Genomic DNA, 17221 nt, shown 5'->3' with positions numbered 1-17221 from the left:
AAAATTTGTTTTGTTTACCTACATACAGGTTTGTCACCGCGATAGTGACAAAAAGAACACAACTGTCAGAAGAGTTTGTGGTCAAAGAATTAATGCTTTTCTATGCCCGCCTTATTTTTCAGAGTACTTGGAAATCAAACAGCAACGTAGAGGCTACAGGCAACCAAAGCCACACTGTGTTCTAACCTGATGGCAAAAGGTACATTTTCTGTGGAAATCTGGAGTTTTTGTCCTAACCAGCAGTGACGAGCGATGCCACATTCTAGATCACTTGCTTTCTATTTTCAGTATTGTGCATGTAACTCTGTCCACTGTGAATTGGCACTGGTCCAAAAAGTTTCTCCTAACATACACTATCTCACAAAAGTGAGTACACCCCTCACATTTTTGTAAATATTTGATTTTATCTTTTCATGTGACAACACTGAAGAAATGACACTTTGCTACAATGTAATGTAGTGAGTGTACAGCTTGCATAACAGTGTAAATTTGCCGTCCCCTCAAAATAACTCAACACACAGCCATTAATGTCTAAACCGCTGGCAACAAAAGTGAGTACACCCCAAGTAAAAATGTCCAAATTGGGCCCCAGAGTGTCAATATCTTGTGTGGCCAAACTTATTTTCCAGCACTGCTTTAACCCTCTTGGGCATGGAGCATCAGAGCTTCACAAGTTGACACTGGCGTCCTCGACGACATCACGGAGCTGGTGGATGTTAGAAACCTTGTGCTCCTCCACCTTCCTTTTGAGGATGCCCCACATATGCTCAATAGGGTTTAGGTCTGGAGACATGCTTGGCCAGTCCATCACCTTCACCTTCTTCAGCAAGGCAGTGGTCATCTTGGTGTGTTTGGGGTCGTTACCATGCTGGAATACTGCCCTGTGGCCCAGTCTCTGAAGGGAGGGGATCATGCTCCGCTTCAGTATGTCACAGAACATGTTGGCATTCATGGATCCCTCAATGAACTGTAGCTCCCCAGTGCCGGCAGCACTCATGCAGCCCCAGACCACGACACTTCCACCACCATGCTTGACTGTAGGCAAGACACATTTGTTTTTGTACTCCTCACCTGGTTTCTGCCACACGCTCGACACAATCTGAACCAAATAAGTTTATCTTGGTCTCATCAGACCACAGGACATGGTTCCAGTAATCCATGTCCTTAGTCTGCTTGTCTTCAGCAAACTGTTTGCGGGCTTTCTTGTGCATCATCTTTAGAAGAGGCAGACCAATTTGATGCAGTGTGTGGCATATGGTCGGAGCACTGACAGGCTGACCCCCCCACCACTTCAACCTCTGCAGTAATGCTGGCAGCACTCATACATCCATTTCCCAAAGACAACCTCTGGTTATGATGCGGAGCATGTGCCCTCAACTTCTTTGGTCGAACATGGTGAGACCTGTTCTGAGTGGAACCTGTCCTGTTAAACCGCTGTATGGTCTTGGCCACCGTGCTGCAGCTCAGTGTCAGTGTCTTGGCAATCTTCTTATACCCTAGGCCATCTTTATGTAGAGCAACAATTCTTTTTTTCAGATCCTCAGAGAGTTCTTTGCCAAGAGGTGCCATGTTGAACTTCCAGTGACCAGTATGAGGGAATGTGAGCGCGATGACACCAAATTTAACACACCTGCCCATTCACACCCGAGACCTTGTAATACTAACGAGTCACATGACACCGGGGAGGGAAAATGGCTAATTGGGCCCAATTTAGACATATTCACTTAGGGGTGTACTCACTTTTGTTGCCAGCGGTTTAGACATTAATGGCTGTGTGTTGTTATTTTGAGGGGACAGCAAATTTACACTGTTATACAAGCTGTACACTCCCTACTTTACATTGTAGCAAAGTGTAATTTCTTCAGTGTTGTCACATGAAAAGATATAATCAAATATTTACAAAAATGTGAGGGGTGTACTCACTTTTGTGAGATAGTGTATGTTAAATCCAGCATCTCATGAGCCAGTTAAAACTACTTGACTTTGACTGAGAATGTTACCCCTACCGAATGTTTTTGCGGAGGTCTCACTGTCAGGTCTGTCACAAATACTCACCGGTTCAGAATGGAGAAGAGCACTGACGTGCGGTCTGGGTAGGCAAACTAGGCACTGCCTACCCTGCCAAAATTCAAAAATAAAATGTTTATTAAATAATAAACTTGTATTTGTATTTTTACTTTTTATTCTTGTGATGTATATATGCAACATGTGTGTTATTCCAATTGTTTAGACGTTATGATGACAAATGTAGCAGTTACGCATAATCAACTAAAAACAAATGGTAGAATAAGCAGTGCTTTTACGGTCCGTTCATTGCAGACGACAAGCGGAAAACCCATGTTGCGCATGCGCACTTTGATCCTGTATTCTTTAACATGTACGGCAAAAAGCACAAATCTGCTGTGCCTTTTCACGTAAATGTAATGCCCGTAATCATCTCCGTTACGTATCAGACATGGACCAATTAAAATCGAGATATTCCTGGACATTTGCGTAGCTAACGTCATTACACCACAGCTAGCGTATACCTAATCCCCGCCAAATTCAAAATCAAAATGACAGCACCGGCCGTAATCACGGAATTAAGAAATTTTTCCAAGCTCGATTTTAATTCCAAATATGTGTTAATTGCAAGAGGGAGGTCTACGCCAGCCTTAGATGGACTAGTACAGCAAAAGGGCCCAAAAATTATCCGATCATTTCAAACTGATTGGTATGTAAGAAAAGATTGGCTATGTGGCTGTGCTAACAATCAGCGGCTGTACTGCTATCCCTGCCTGCTTTTTTCAACCAGTCAGACTGTTTGGATTTCAGTGGGATATTGTGATTTGAACAACCTGCCCGCAGCTTTAACCAAGCATGAAAAGTCGTCAGCTCACATCCAGTGTCAAATTACACTGAAAACCTTTGGAAAATCTCAGATCGACCTTGCACTTGACGAGAAAAGGAAGCTGAATATAACCTACCACAATGAAAAGGTAAAGGAAAACCGAGAGGTTTTGAAGGATCTGATAAATGCGTAACGTTCACAGTTTACGCGCTTGTGTGTGTGTGTGCGTGAGAGAGAGATATACATCCTGATTTGTACATTTCTTGAAATGCCGCGCTTGTGCGTAATGTTCACTGTTATTACGTATTATTAGCTTAAACCAATAAATCAGGTAATCTGGCTTTCATAACTCAGTGCCTAGCCTCTTTAAGACATCACCGCACGTCACTGGAGAAGAGTTGACAGACATTCCCACCTACTACTTCTCTCTCTTTGATTGAGGACTCAAATGCATTATTCTTTGACTACAAACTCTTCTTTTTAGTAAGTTCTCTGTTTTTTGTGTTATGTTGTGTTATGTTGTCACTATCGCTGTGGTGGACCTGTTTTTAGATTAAAAAAATCAAAACACATTTTCATTTCAAAGCTCCATGTCACGAGGACGCTGCGTGAACTGTTGCTCTCTTGCCCTATCATGAAAACGAACAGTTTCACTAAATAAAACATTAGATTATATTATTTTATTGTATGCTTTCATAACAATCATGAGTCTCAAGGAATAATTTATTAGACTTCTGTATTATACTTCCATGTCCTTTTGAAGCTTGAAGGTGTAGTCACCATAAACTGCCTCTGTATGACATCACGGAGCACAAAGTTGTTTCACAATTTGCCCCTTTGTGTTTAGAAAAAGACAAGAAAGTCACATAGGGTTATAACACGAGTCAAAAATTACAGAATTTTTTTTTTGGGGTGTACCATCTCTTTCAGGTCAGTGCACTGAAAGAACTTATAAATACAGTTGAAGTCAGAAGTTTACATACACCATAGCCAAATATATTCACCATTCCTGACATTTAATCATAGAAAACATTCCGTCTTAGGTCAGTTAGGATCACTATTTTAAGAATGTGAAATGTCAGAAGAGGGGATTATTTATTTCAGCTTTTATTTTTTTCATCACATTTCAGTGGGTCAGAAGTTTGCATACACTTTGTAAATATTTGGTAGCATTGAATTTAAATTGTTTAACTTAGTTCAAACATTTTGGGTAGCCTTCCACAAGCTTCTCACAATATGTTGCTAGGCCAATTCCACCAGACAGAACTGGTTTAACAGGAGTCAGGTTTGTAGGCCTACTTGCTTTTTCAGTTCTGCCCACAAATTTTCAATCGGATTGAGGTCAGGGCTTTGTAATGGCCACTCAATATCTTCACTTTGTTGTCCTTAAGCCATTTTGCCACAACTTTGGAGGTATGCTTGGGGTTATTGTCCATTTGGAAGACCCATTTGCGACTGAGTTTTCATTTCCTGGCTGATGTCTTTAAATGTTGCATCAATATAGCCACATAATTTTCCTTCCTCATGATGCTATCTATTTTGAAGTGCACCAGTCCCTCCTGCAGCACAGCACCCCCAAACATGATGCTGCCACCCCCATGCCTCACGGTTAGGATGGTGCTCTTCAGCTTGCAAGCCTCACCCTTTTCCCTCAAAACATAATGGCCATTAATGCCAAACGGTTATATTTTTGTTTCATCAGACCAGAGGACTTTTCTCCAAAAAGTAAGATCTTTTTCCCCATGTGCACTTGCAAACTGTAGTCTGGCTTTTTTACGGTGGTTTTGGAGCAATAGCTTCTTCCATGCTGAGCAGCCTTCCAGGTTATGTAGATATTAGGGATGGGCATGAGTTCCCTGAGTGACGTAACACACCTGCATCTCAACGAAATGAATGAAGAGTTTCCTAGTTAGATATCCGATATAAAGTGTCATTCCATTGCAATTTCCTCAGTTGAAAGGTGGAGATTCACACTATCCGAGTTGAATGAAACGCTTCATGAATCACAGCAACAATATAGAGCATCGTGGCTTTCCTCACAATAGCGAACATTTGGACGGACGGACGCACGGGGACACACACACGGCGCGTGTCGTAGTGTACAGCAGGCGAGTGTTTCAAACAGCTTGACAGAGCGCAGTTAAATGGAACACAATGCAGCATCTTCAAAACTGAACTTCAACCTAACAAGTATATTAAAACGCAATGTTACGGGATCTCCGGTCATTTTAAAATATACTGTTCAGACGGTCACTATAAAACTGGTGCACACTTACTAAGATTACTACGGTAACCTGAAGGAAGAACAGACAGACGCACGTTGTACACATTCTCTCAGAGTTGGGCAGCAAATCTTTACATGACAAAATATGATGCATTATATTTTGATTAATTGTAACATACTATTTTATAACAGCCTATAATAATGAATAAACAATACACTGGAACAAGATGCAATGCAACAGACATCTAATTACATATACATTTATGAACATGTAATTGCCTTGAGTCCTCGACGAGTACTCGAGTAATTAGAGTTCTCAATAAGACAAAGTGACCAAAATGCCCTTCCGTAGTCGATATAGGACTCATTTTACTGTGGATAGACACTTGTCTACCAGTTTCCTCTAGCATCTTCACAAGGTCCTTTGCTGTTGTTCTGAGATTGATTTGCACTTAACTACGGTCATCTCTAAGAGACAGAATGAATGTCCTTCCTGAGCGGTATGATGCTGCGTGGTCCCATGGTGTTTATACTTGCATACTATTGTTTGTACAGATGAACGTGGTACCTGAAGACATTTGGAAATTGCTCCCAAGGATGAACCAGAATTGTGGAGGTCCACAATTATTTTTCTGAGGTTTTGGCTGATTTCTTTAGATTTTCCCATGATGTCAAGCAAAGTGGCACTGAGTTTGAAGGTAGGCACTAAAATACACCCACAGGTACACCTCCAATTCAGTACACCTATCAGAAGCTAATTAGATAATTGTCTTAAGGCTTGAAATAATTTTCTGGAATTTTCCAAGCTGCTTAGAGGCACAGTTAACTTATACCCACTGGAATTTTGATATAGTAAATTAAAAGTGAACCAATTGTAAACAATTGTTGGAAAAATGACTTGTGTCATGCACAAAGATGATGCCCTAAATGATTGCCAAAACTATAGTTTGCTAATATTAAATCTAAGGAGTGGTCAAAATTTTTTATTTTAATGACTTCAACCTAAGTGTATGTAAACTTCTGACTTCAACTGAATAGAAGGCAGTGTTTCACAACTAGTGGGTCGTGACTCAAAAGTGGGATGCAAGTCTAGTAGACAACAGGCAAAGAACAATGCCATGGTTCTCCCATTGACATTTTTTCGGTGGCCGCCCAAGTGAAATTAAGAGCTGCCGATACAAATTTAAAGATAATCTTCCCATTCAGATAAAGGCTTCTCATCTGCACTGCAAAATTTCATGATGCAATTAAAGCTTTCGCACAACGTGTAACAAAACCAGCTCACAGTAATGATCTGATCTGCTCTTCTCTCTGGTGTGCACACACAACGACCGGGCTTCCATTGTTATTGCACAGCACCGATCACAATATTGAGGTGACCCATTTAAATTCTAGTGAAATTTCTAATTTAAAGTGCTATGGAGGAAGTCAAGTAAAGCCTCTCAAACAGTAGGCAGCCCAGACACGCCAAACAGCGGTGGGGAAAATTATTTGGTGCTATCCACCAAAATAACGTTTATTTTTACTACACATTATCACTTTACAAAATTGTTCACAATTTTAAAAAAAGTACAATAATTTTATATTTTCATATTAAAATAATCTATTGGGTACAATCTATTAGACCTAATTTTTCATAGCAGTGGAAGTTGCAGTTAAAATTTCTAAATTAGTTTGGCTAATATTTTTATATACTATAAATATTAACTATTCAAATTTAAAACTAGGTAAACTGATCTAACCATAGGCTCTTTCCCACTGACATCACTACAGCCCATTTTAGGTACTTAAATTTACTTAATCTTAGGTTCCCCCGGAACAAGTACTATTTTCACTTTCACACCTAAGGAACTAATGTTCCTCTGAGCCGTTTTTGGGGTTTTATAGCTCCTATTCTGGAGTAGGTACATTGGGGGCGTACAGGGACTGTGAAAGATGCAGCACCCTGTGATTGGTCAAAAAACTATGATGCACAAAGCATTGAGAATTCTGCACGTGCCGCGTGGTAGTCTGACCACTTGTCTCATCTCTCACTCCGGCTGCAGCAGGCACAGCTCTTTTGCCCAGTTTAAGTTGTAACATTAAGACACAGACTGCGTCTGAAAATGGGAAAATGCTGTCTTTAGGGGCTGCGGTAGAATGAAATAAGGTGCTTTTTAAACTGTTCAGAGACCAATTTCCTTTACAGTTCCATTCATCCAAAAACACTGTCGTTTAAAACATTAACTGATTAGGCAGCTGCCTATATTTTCAGATGCAGCCAAAGCTCATGTAAAACAGCCCTAACAAAAGTGTAACTCTGATCCCAGCATCCTCTGTCATTGGTGTTGTTGATTTTGGTGTTGTTGTTTAAATTGAATTGCACGTTCCAACCTTGTCAGAAGAAAAATTATCAATACTAGATTACGTCACTACGGTGGTAGTTCAGGCAATGCAAATGCAACAGGGGAAAACTCGACTCCTTGGGTGTTCCATTCTTTGTAAGAGTTCTCATCTAGGAAGTTACTAAAAGAAAAGTACAGGACTGTAGGTGGGAAAGGGGCTCATGGTAATGAGTAGCCATCCATGGCCTTACCTGTGTTTATATGTCACTGCATTTTAAATATAAGGACAAGTACATAAAGAGCTTTAAAAGTTGGAGCTCCAAGATTTGGGGACAAATTAGGTTTTCCTCCTGTGAAACATACGTTCTGTTATTAAATAAACAGGCTATTCAATTAAAAGGGGGGAGAAAAAAATAAAACTTCCTGTATCTTTTGTTGTTGACATGAACAACAAAAATAATGTCACTTGATCATGCCATTATACTTGAAAACCATGAACACAACTACGCAAAAAAGAAATAAGACACAGGCTACAATAAATACAGGTTGCATTTTTTTTTACTATGGTGGGTCGCCACTTGATGTTTAATGTAAAATTTGGGTCCCAAAGTAAAACCAGTTGAGAACCACTGGTCTATGGTACGGTTCATGTGAACACCGGTCTGTTTGTTGCTGACCTGAATTCGATCCGCTCTAAATCGGAAGAAAACTGCTAGTGATGACATTATGCGTCTTTGCATGCTCCCTGTTGCAATTACTATGGTTACCTGTTAATTGCAGGAAGAGAGGAATTGAACTGTAGTTTAAGACCAAGCAATCATGTGTGAAAGCACCATAAATGCCCCTTCAAATGGTTACATGAAATATAAAGTCTTTACGCCTGGATAACAATCTTCTAACATAGGTTGCAAATTTACAGAGTTTGATACAAATCCCTGTGGAATAAGCACTAAAATCTTCTAGTTCTAGGACCCAGGAGAGCCACTTTTGTTCCTTCTTTTGCTTGTGCCTGTGAGTGTGCGCTTGAGAGAGAGAGACAGTGAGAGTGGGGGAAGGGCAGCCAGCGCTCTGAGCTCAAGGAAAGCGGCTGAGCTTCAGACTCAAAACTATGGAATGACCCGCTTTCTCAAGTGCATGTAAACGTGGTCAGTGAAAACAGCACAGTGGCATAACGAGGAAGACAACACCTACTCTAATCTCTCCAAAACATTTCCAGGCTCTCCCCAACCCAATCACAATCTTTACCATGTTGCCCATTTAAATAGAAATATTATGTAATGACAGCAAGAAATGTATGGGTTACACTGCTACATATGTCTTTGTTCTCTTAAAGGAATAGGTCACCAAAAATGAAAATTCTCTCATAAATGCAATTTCAGATGTGTATTTTTTCTTCATAACACAAAGATTTTTTGAATATCTCAGATCTGTAGGTCCTCTGTATACAAATATACGTTAGAATTAAAATTAAGTGCTGTAAGTGTTGTTCATTGTTAGTTCCCTAATTAAGTAATGTTAGCAAATACAACCTAATTGTAAAGTGTAACAGATAATATTTTGTGGTGATAACTAGATGAAATCTAAAACTACACTAAAACTAAAAATCAGCCATTTTTACATGATGCCATTTAGTAATGACTCATTGTAGGCTAATGTTATGTTTGTGCTTTGTCACTCAAAAACACAGCAAATGTCACCTGAGTATCTGGACAAATTGACAGCCAGAAAGGATCTGCAAAGCTGTCATTGCTGTACGTGGAGGGTTTTTTGATGAGAACACTTCTGAAGTAGTTTAAGAAGTTCTGAATATTTTTTTATTAAATAAAATAAAAAATAAAAAATTAGTATTTTTTCACATTAATAATGTCCTGACTACACTTTGTGATCAGTTGAATGCAATTTTGATGAATAAAAGTAACAAATTCTGTCTTGAAGAGTAAAATCTGTACATTATTCCAAAATTTTGGCTGCCTGTGTGTGTATATGTATGTATATGTATATACTGTGTGTGTATATACACACACAGTATCTTACAAAAGTGAGTACACCCCTCACATTTTTGTAATAACGAAAATTATTCGCTGCAAATAACGATTATTTTGATAATCAAGTAATCTAACAATTATTAGAATGATTATTAGACTATTATTGCAACGATTAATCGATAGTTCTTAACTGATTATTCAGCTTGTATTAAACGTGCTTCCTAACAATAAAGAGGATAAAGTAATCTTTTAAATATACCTCTAAATGACATTCACTGAATTAAAAGGGGGAAAAAATACTTTAAGTTTAATTCAGTAAAGAAATTGACTGTAAAAAAAAATAAAATTGTATCGTGTTTTTGTATTGTGTTCCATTTAAAATGGTTTAAAAATCCTTAAAACAAGATACATTTACTTGAAGTAACATATATGATATTTAGAGTTGCTTAAATATAAGTGTAACGTTTTTGTTGCAGTGTATAAATTGGTTGAAACTACCCTTTCTGTTCACATCTTAAACTCACAAAAAAACAAACTCTCTTATTAATAAAGCTGCGTATTGCCAATTTTCTTCACGATAAGAAATGCACAGTGACACATATATTATAATTCAATAAGTCATGAGCTATCACGTTATAATCTATCTGCATTAACCGTGCATGCTTGAGGGCCGAGCGTCCCTGAGACAGGGTGTGCCTCAGCCAGGTGCAGTTTCAATCTCTCCCCCTTAGATCGGGACATACACACAACTCATAGAAGAGGCGTTGACCGCATAGAGAAATGCCAGTTTCGGAGTTTGTAGTTATTTACATAATCTGCTTCAATATTATTAGAATTTTAATAAAGCTTTAATGCATTAAATATAAATGCTCCAACTTGTTCTGCAAGACTATCCTCAAATTGCTACTTCTGCCATGACAGTTGTTGATTGAAAAAATAAAAACCGCTGCAGCGCCCCTTGCGACAACACGTACATGTGTTAGGTTATGAAATGCGGTCTGACACATTTCATAACACAACAGCTTCTGAAATCGAGCTTGTGTAGCAAGAGGCGTCTGCAAAAGCAGAATATGTTTGGGCCTTAAGATAATGCATGTTAGAATCCTACAGTGATCAGCAGGTATGCTAAGAACAAACAACCTCTTCTGGTGGATAGTTGTAATAACATCATAGCCTGAATGCAATCTTTACATAATCCCTTTTTCAATTAACTAAAATCAATCCTCAGTCTTGTCCGACGGGCCGTATTCAGCGACACTGAGGGCCATACATGGCCTGAGGGCTGCCAGTTACCCATCCCTGATCTGAATTATCATGGTAAAAGGAGTGGTGGATCATGTCAATTTTCTGTGCGGTCAGTCTCTCTACTATGAGGGCAAATGTCCCGATCTAAAGGGGAAGAGACTGAAACTGCATCCGGCTGATGTACACTCTGTCTCAGGGATGCGCATGCTTAATGCAGCTACATTATAACTTAAAGGCTCGTGACTTATTGAATCATAATATATGTCACTGTGCATTTCTTATTGTGAAGAAAATTGGCAATACACAGCTTTATTAATACAAGAGAGTTTGTTTTTTTGTGAGTGAAAGATTGGTTGAAGTGAACAGAAAGGTGAGAGAGGCTACACTGCAATAAAATGTTTTTTATTTGTTTTGGCTTGTTTTCCCATATAAATATGTAAAACTCTTTAAAACAACATATTCACCTGAGCAGCAGCATATAAGATATTTAGACTTGCTTTTAGAGAATAGATCTTGAATACATACATACATATATATACAGTGAGGAAAATAAGTATTTGAACACCCTGCTATTTTGCAAGTTCTCCCACTTAGAAATCATGGAGGGGTCTGAAATTGTCATCGTAGGTGCATGTCCATTGTGAGAGACATAATAAAAAAAAAAAAATCCAGAAATCACAATGTATGATTTTTTTAACTATTTATTTGTATGATATAGCTGCAAATAAGTATTTGAACACCTGAGAAAATCAATGTTAATATTTGGTACAGTAGCCAATTGTTTGCAATTACAGAGGTCAAACGTTTCCTGTAGTTTTTCACCAGGTTTTCACACACTGCAGGAGGGATTTTGGCCCACTCCTCCACACAGATCTTCTCTAGATCAGTCAGGTTTCTGGGCTGTCGCTGAGAAACACAGAGTTTGAGCTCCCTCCAAAGATTCTCTATTGGGTTTAGGTCTGGAGACTGGCTAGGCCCCGCCAGAACCTTGATATGCTTCTTACAGAGCCACTCCTTGGTTATCCTGGCTGTGTGCTTCGGTCATTGTCATGTTGGAAGACCCAGCCTCGACCCATCTTCAATGCTCTAACTGAGGGAAGGAGGTTGTTCCCCAAAATCTCGCAATACATGGCCCCGGTCATCCTCTCCTTAATACAGTGCAGTCAGCCCTGTCCCATGTGCAGAAAAACACCCCCAAAGCATGATGCTACCACCCCCATGCTTCACAGTAGGGATGGTGTTCTTGGGATGGTACTCATCATTATTCTTCCTCCAAACACGGTTAGTGGAATTATGACCAAAAGTTCTTTTGGTCTCATCTGACTCACATGACTTTCTCCCATGACTCCTCTGGATCATCCAAATGGTCATTGGCAAACTTAAGACAGGCCTTGACATGTGCTGGTTTAAGCAGGGGAACCTTCTGTGCCATGCATGATTTCAAACCATGACGTCTTAGTGTATTACCAACAGCAACCTTGGAAACGGTGGTCCCAGCTCTTTTCAGGTCATTGACCAGCTCCTCCCGTGTAGTTCTGGGCTGATTTCTCACCTTTCTTAGGATCATTGAGACCCCACGACGTGAGATCTTGCATGGAGCCCCAGTCCGAGGGAGACTGACAGTCATGTTTAGCTTCTTCCATTTTCTAATGATTGCTCCAACAGTGGACCTTTTTTCACCAAGCTGCTTGGCAATTTCCCCGTAGCCCTTTCCAGCCTTGTGGAGGTGTACAATTTTGTCTCTAGTGTCTTTGAACAGCTCTTTGGTCTTGGCCATGTTAGTAGTTGGATTCTTACTGATTGTATGGGGTGGACAGGTGTCTTTATGCAGCTAACGACCTCAAACAGGTGCATCTAATTTAGGATAATAAATGGAGTGGAGGTGGACATTTTAAAGGCAGACTAACAGGTCTTTGAGGGTCAGACTTCTAGCTGATAGACAGGTGTTCAAATACTTATTTGCAGCTGTATCATACAAATAAATAGTTAAAAAATCATACATTGTGATTTCTGGATTTTTTTTTTTTTTGATTATGTCTCTCACAGTGGACATGCACCTACGATGACAATTTCAGACCCCTCCATGATTTCCAAGTGGGAGAACTTGCAAAATAGCAGGGTGTTCAAATACTTATTTTCCTCACTGTATATATATATATATATATATATATAAATAACTGCACACGTATATACAAAATACATTTAAGATACATTCTCTTCAAGCAAGTCTAAATAACTTATGTTGCTACTCAATTAAATGCATCTTATTTTAAGGATTTTTAGACATTCTTAAATGGAAAACAAGACAAAAACACTCGATAACAATAGGATTTTTTTGCAGTGAATTTCTTTACTGAATTAAACTTTGTTTGTTTTTTGTTTTAACTGAGTTAAAAGTTTTTGTCTCTCTTTAATTTAGTGAATGTCACTTAGAGGTATTTTTAAAAGATACATTTTTTCCTCTTTATTGTTAGCAAGTACATTTAATACAACCTTTTAGGTCAGGCCACAGAATAATCGGTTAAGAGCTAATGATTAATCGTTGCAATAATCGCTGAATAATCTTTAGATTAATTGATTATCAAAATAATTGTTAGTTGCAGTTCTAGTGAACATGCAGTGGTGTCATTCTAATATTGTTCTCACAATAAAGGATGCACCTTTTCTCACGTTTGCCAAAATTTGGAAAAGACTTAATGCTGAATGAAATGTTGAATGGTTGAAAATATACTGGATTGAAATAATGAAAAGGAGCTAAATTTGCTACATGTATTCACACAGAAAATGTAAATATAATTTTGTATACAGCACCTTTAATAAGAAAGGCAGCAGCAGCAAAATGCTGTGGCTAAAGGCCTCAAAATACTTTCAGAGAAGTTCTACTTTGTTAAGGGGTAAAAATACATTCTAAACAGCCGAGGAAAGGTATACTTTCAGAACAATCAGACACCCACCACACCGCAGTGAGAGGCGATTAGACGAGCATTTAAATATGAGGACGCTCAGTAAAACCTTAAATAATGTGACATTAAAATGTGTTATCAATTACTTTATGCCTCATTCTAGGAGAAGAATTCACACAAGGTCAGTAAAAAAAAGCTGTTTTAACCACTCAATGATGATTTAAAGTAATATACTGTACATGGAGCAGAACATTTTTAATTAGTCTTGTTTACATTCTCAATTCATGTGCTCACAAAAAATATGTGGCCATAGATTGCACCTGTTAATGCTATCCGAGCTGTTCAGCTGCAGGTAGAAGAGAACTACTTTAAGCAGCCTTCTTCATTGATCATTCCTTTTATTTCTCATCTCCATCTCTCTCTGGAATTCGATTTAGGTTATTCAGGTATGTATCTTGTGTATCAGGCAATGCGTTCTTTTGCATTAGTCTGAACAATATAAATCAGCACGTGCCAATATCACGCCTTGCTGGGAAATAAGTGAATGAAGAGGAGAACCAGAAGGCATTTTTTTTTAAAGAAAATGTAGTTTACAATTTTGTTATGCTGAGTTGACAAATAGTAATGCAAAATATGACTAAAATTGATGTTCAGCCATTTCAGCCATCTAGGAGAGAAGAATATGTTGTTTTTTTCTTCAAAAAGATTGTGCCGTATTCACTTTGTTTAAAAAATATTGTGTGCTGAATGTCCAGTGTTAAGTGCCATTTTGAGATGAAATACACATCTGTATATAGGAACTGTTGTCATTAAGACAATTTCTTTCATAATTTTTACCCATTTTACTGGTATTTCTCACCAGTGTCATCCAATGTACAGAGTATAACCAGTAACACAGCATATTATGGCAAGCCTAGCACACAAGACAACACACATAAAAAATACTTTGAAGTATGATGTGATCAAAAGCAGGTGAATAATGTACTGCATGTTGCCTAATAGAGGACAGGCTCCGTAGCATCGAGAGAAGAAAAAAAAAAACAAGATTTCAGCACTAATACCACAAGCAAATGCAGTGAAAAATATAGTATTTGTGCCGCCTTTGCATTAGAATTGAACGTAGTGAACCCAGCATTCATTTACCCAACCTTAAATCATTAAAGAATGCTAAACAAGAAACTTTAGGCCTAAACTACCAGTTATTCTGTTTTTTTATGCAACTCGCAGATGCATTTCTGAATAGCAGATAATATGCCAATGCAGATGTTGTTTTGTGGCTGCTTTTCAAGCATCCCCCAAAAAAATTTAAAAATAAATCTTCAACATCAAACCAAATACCACAGTCAGGTATTGTGGCCAAACTGCTTAGTGTTTATCATGAATAAAGGAAAGACATTGCCATTAGCACCTGTAATTAATTATCATGCTCCCAAGCTAAAAATCATTGGGATCTCATTTAGTTAAACTTGGTGTTGGCCCAATAAGTCTCATGCACTGGAAATTACAGAAGAAAAATGCTAAGCACTTATATCTAAATACAGGTTTAACAAAAACTTGGGTGACTTAGGTGAAAAAAATATTTTTAAATCGTTAGAAAATATGAGTGGTTATTGCTGATGGAAAAATCACAACCACATAGCCAGATCATTGTTTTGCAGCTGCTAAAGTGTTCCCAGCGGTTACTTACAAGCCCAAGTGAAAATTATATAACATCTATTACTGTTAGCGACTTATTATTGTTATTATATAACAAGAGTATGCATTACAATAAGTCTATTTGATTGTGTATTTTTATAAAGTGTGACAAATATATTAATTCCGGTCATAAGATGACACTTGTCATTACTTTGACTCTTACCTTTAGTCGTTTGACGACTTCATCGTTGCTGATTTTATCAGTGATCTCTTTGACACCCAGTGGGTAGATGATCTTTCCGTCCCCCGCCGGTCTCTGCTGCGGAGGCTGTTGAGTGAACTCCATCGTCCTTCTTCAAACAGACGGTCCTCTACTGGCCTCTATAGTCAACAACACTGAAGTTCAGCACACAAACCCCACCACACCACTGCAAAAACACTAAAAACACCTCCTGCACTTCAGTCTCCTGCTCGCTGGAGGTGTAGCTATCCCCTTAAAAATCGTATAATGGCATGAACATATTACAAATGGCTGTTTTCGGACATTTCCCGAATAAAAACACGTAGCTAATGAAGCTAACAACAGTGCTAGCCTGCGAGCTAATGAGACCCACTCCGCCAGCGCGCTTTTGGACTAAAACTCACTACCCGAAAGCCATTTAAATATCTCGTGGGCTCTCGATGGTTTCTTCATAATATTACAATTCAAATGCAAGTCTACTATTTTGACAGTTACAATTTATTTTAAAGCACCTCAAAAGAATAAAATAGCTCTTTTAGCGGCTACTAGCCTAGCCACCAGCTCCAGGCCTCATAACTATTCCACAAACATCCAGGCAACACTCACGTTTACCTGTTCAAATCAGAAGCCGCAGCTTATCTTTATCCAAAACGAATTTCTTCCAGATCTCTCAGGCGATACTACTCCACAGTAGCCGTCATTCCAACTTTAGACGGCAGGATATCTTAATTGTTTACTTATTTTCTATGTATAAGTTCACTCAGCGAGGCAAACATCGACCACCAACTTGACCATACCACACAAACTGTGTGAATTAAACTCCCCTAAACGACTTCAGCCGCCTCACACACACCTACAATCGAATCACGTTATTACCTCGCGGATAAGTCGTTCTTTTAATTCATGAGTAAGGTTCGGTTTCTTGTTTAGGAGTTTTGTTTTTAGTTTAGGGTACAAAGCTCCGTCTCTTTCATACAGAGATGTGTGAACGTCCTCGCGTGCAAAATGGAGGCACAGCTCCCCGCTTGGCTGAAAGCCGGTATTGCAACGCACCGATGGAGAGAGAAACATTACCGTACGAGTTCGAGAAGATGCGCCAAAATGTCTCTCGCCAATTCTATTCAAATGAATGTGAGAAATTGGAACGCCCAACGGTCAACGGATGTAGAAAGGAATCCCGCCTTATAGTTAAAATAGTTTTATTTTATTTATTATTTTTTTTTTTTTACTTTATTGACCAGTAAGAAAGGTACATTACAAACATAAATATCCTGGTACAATAGCAGAAATGTCTTATCCAGACAACAGACAAGCAAAAAAAAAAAAAAAAAAAAAAAAGTCAAATGAGCAACTGATCAAATCTGCATCTTAAAAAATGTATCTTTGGAGCTGCACTTGCATGACTGGAAATAGCCCCCTGAGAGCGTCCCAAAGATGACCGACAGTGGACTGATTAGCTAGCAAGAATTTGGGTTTACAGCGTGTGTCAGAGAAGAAGCGAATTGCAGCTTTCCCCACTCAAAATAATATATATATATATATATATATATATATATATATATATATATATATATATATATATATATAGAATATTTAAATTTGTATATAAACAGTATTATTTATTCTCTTTATTACTATATACATTATACTTTTGTTGTTTGAACTTATGTTTGAACTAGTTTTTATTCTTTTTGTTATATTCTTTTAACTTTATTCTCTTTTGTTAGTACATTTACAAATGCACAGTATCTATCTATCTATCTATCTTTCTAGAAGAAGCATATGTTATGCCATTTCCATCCACTAGAGTCGCTGCAGTATTTTCCTTCTCCGT

The 17221-nt window shown here is 38.3% G+C and overlaps 1 protein-coding gene across 2 annotated transcripts in view; it reads right to left on the bottom strand.

Moving 5' to 3' along the window:
* Positions 1–16392, bottom strand: part of LOC127643791 (sister chromatid cohesion protein PDS5 homolog A) — a 47699-nt gene extending 31307 nt beyond the window's left edge. Inside the window, exons 1-2 of one of the 2 annotated variants that reach the window (XM_052126680.1) lie at positions 16264–16392; positions 15370–15527 (exon numbers count right to left, since the gene is read on the bottom strand). In XM_052126680.1, the coding sequence (XP_051982640.1) occupies positions 15370–15492 (123 nt within the window). In that variant the 5' untranslated portion in view covers positions 15493–15527; positions 16264–16392. Of the gene's footprint in view, positions 1–15369; positions 15528–15999 lie in introns of both variants that reach the window. The other variant, XM_052126679.1, reaches the window with a different exon arrangement.
* Between the last annotated feature and the right edge of the window lie 829 nt (positions 16393–17221).

Source organism: Xyrauchen texanus, chromosome 5 (assembly GCF_025860055.1).
Source record: "Xyrauchen texanus isolate HMW12.3.18 chromosome 5, RBS_HiC_50CHRs, whole genome shotgun sequence".
Taxonomy (NCBI): Eukaryota; Metazoa; Chordata; class Actinopteri; order Cypriniformes; family Catostomidae; genus Xyrauchen; species Xyrauchen texanus.
The sequence above is the reverse complement of the archived record's forward strand: the minus strand, read 5'-3'. Positions and strand labels throughout refer to the sequence as shown.